The 689-nt window shown below is 59.8% G+C and overlaps 1 protein-coding gene across 1 annotated transcript in view; it reads left to right on the top strand.

Moving 5' to 3' along the window:
- Window positions 1–460: 460 nt before the first annotated feature.
- The window catches only part of mmrn2a (multimerin 2a), a gene marked incomplete at its 5' end in the record, with an annotated part of 58,142 nt that continues 57,913 nt past the window's right edge, over window positions 461–689 (top strand). The window contains 2 exon segments of the mRNA XM_080740566.1: window positions 461–604; window positions 606–619. Of these exon segments, the coding sequence (XP_080596692.1) occupies window positions 461–604; window positions 606–619 (158 nt within the window).

The following is a 689-nucleotide window of genomic DNA, read 5'->3' on the forward strand; positions in this document are numbered from 1 at the left end:
CAGGATCTGAAGAATTTTGACCTGATGGGCAAGATTCAATTATCCAATTATCCCCTGAGCAAGCAGGCAGGCTTTATTAGCTCTATTAGCTCAAAATGAACCACCGGATTCAGATCTGGGATAGAATAATAAAATAAGTTACAGCTTTAACGTTCTTTTCCATTGCAGGTGAAGACAAGACGTCTAGCCTATACGGGACCAGGCGGACTAGACTGACAGACCGGAAGGCACATCATATAGAACGGGGGGGCCGCGTCGTCGTCGCGGTGCCGGGGGTTTGTCATTTAGACGAGATGCTGCTGATGAGAGCGCACGTGGGGGAGCTGGTGCTGGTGCTGGGCCTTGCTGGTGAGCGCGCGCTGCGAGGTCCGAGCCCGAGACCCCGAGGTGGAGGTGGAGGAGGAAGAGGATGGTGGGGAGGGCGAGGAGGGGGAGGAGGAGGTGATGATGATGGCATTAGGAGGAGGAGGTCGAGGAGAACGAGGCGGTCTGGGGTCGTCGGCTCACCCCCTCCTCCCGCGCGGGGGCCAGGCCCGTGGGTCACCAGCAGCCACTGGGACTTCCTGAGGAGGCGGCGCCGTCTGCCGGCGAGGGAGGGAGCTACCCCCGCACGCACCGGGTGAGTGGATAGTGGATGTGTGTGTGTGTGTGTGGGTGGGGGGGTTCAGGGTTGTTGCCAGCGGCGGCTC

The sequence above is a fragment of the Nannobrachium achirus genome, assembly GCF_963921795.1.
Source record: "Nannobrachium achirus genome assembly, chromosome: 13".
Classification (NCBI taxonomy): domain Eukaryota; kingdom Metazoa; phylum Chordata; class Actinopteri; order Myctophiformes; family Myctophidae; genus Nannobrachium; species Nannobrachium achirus.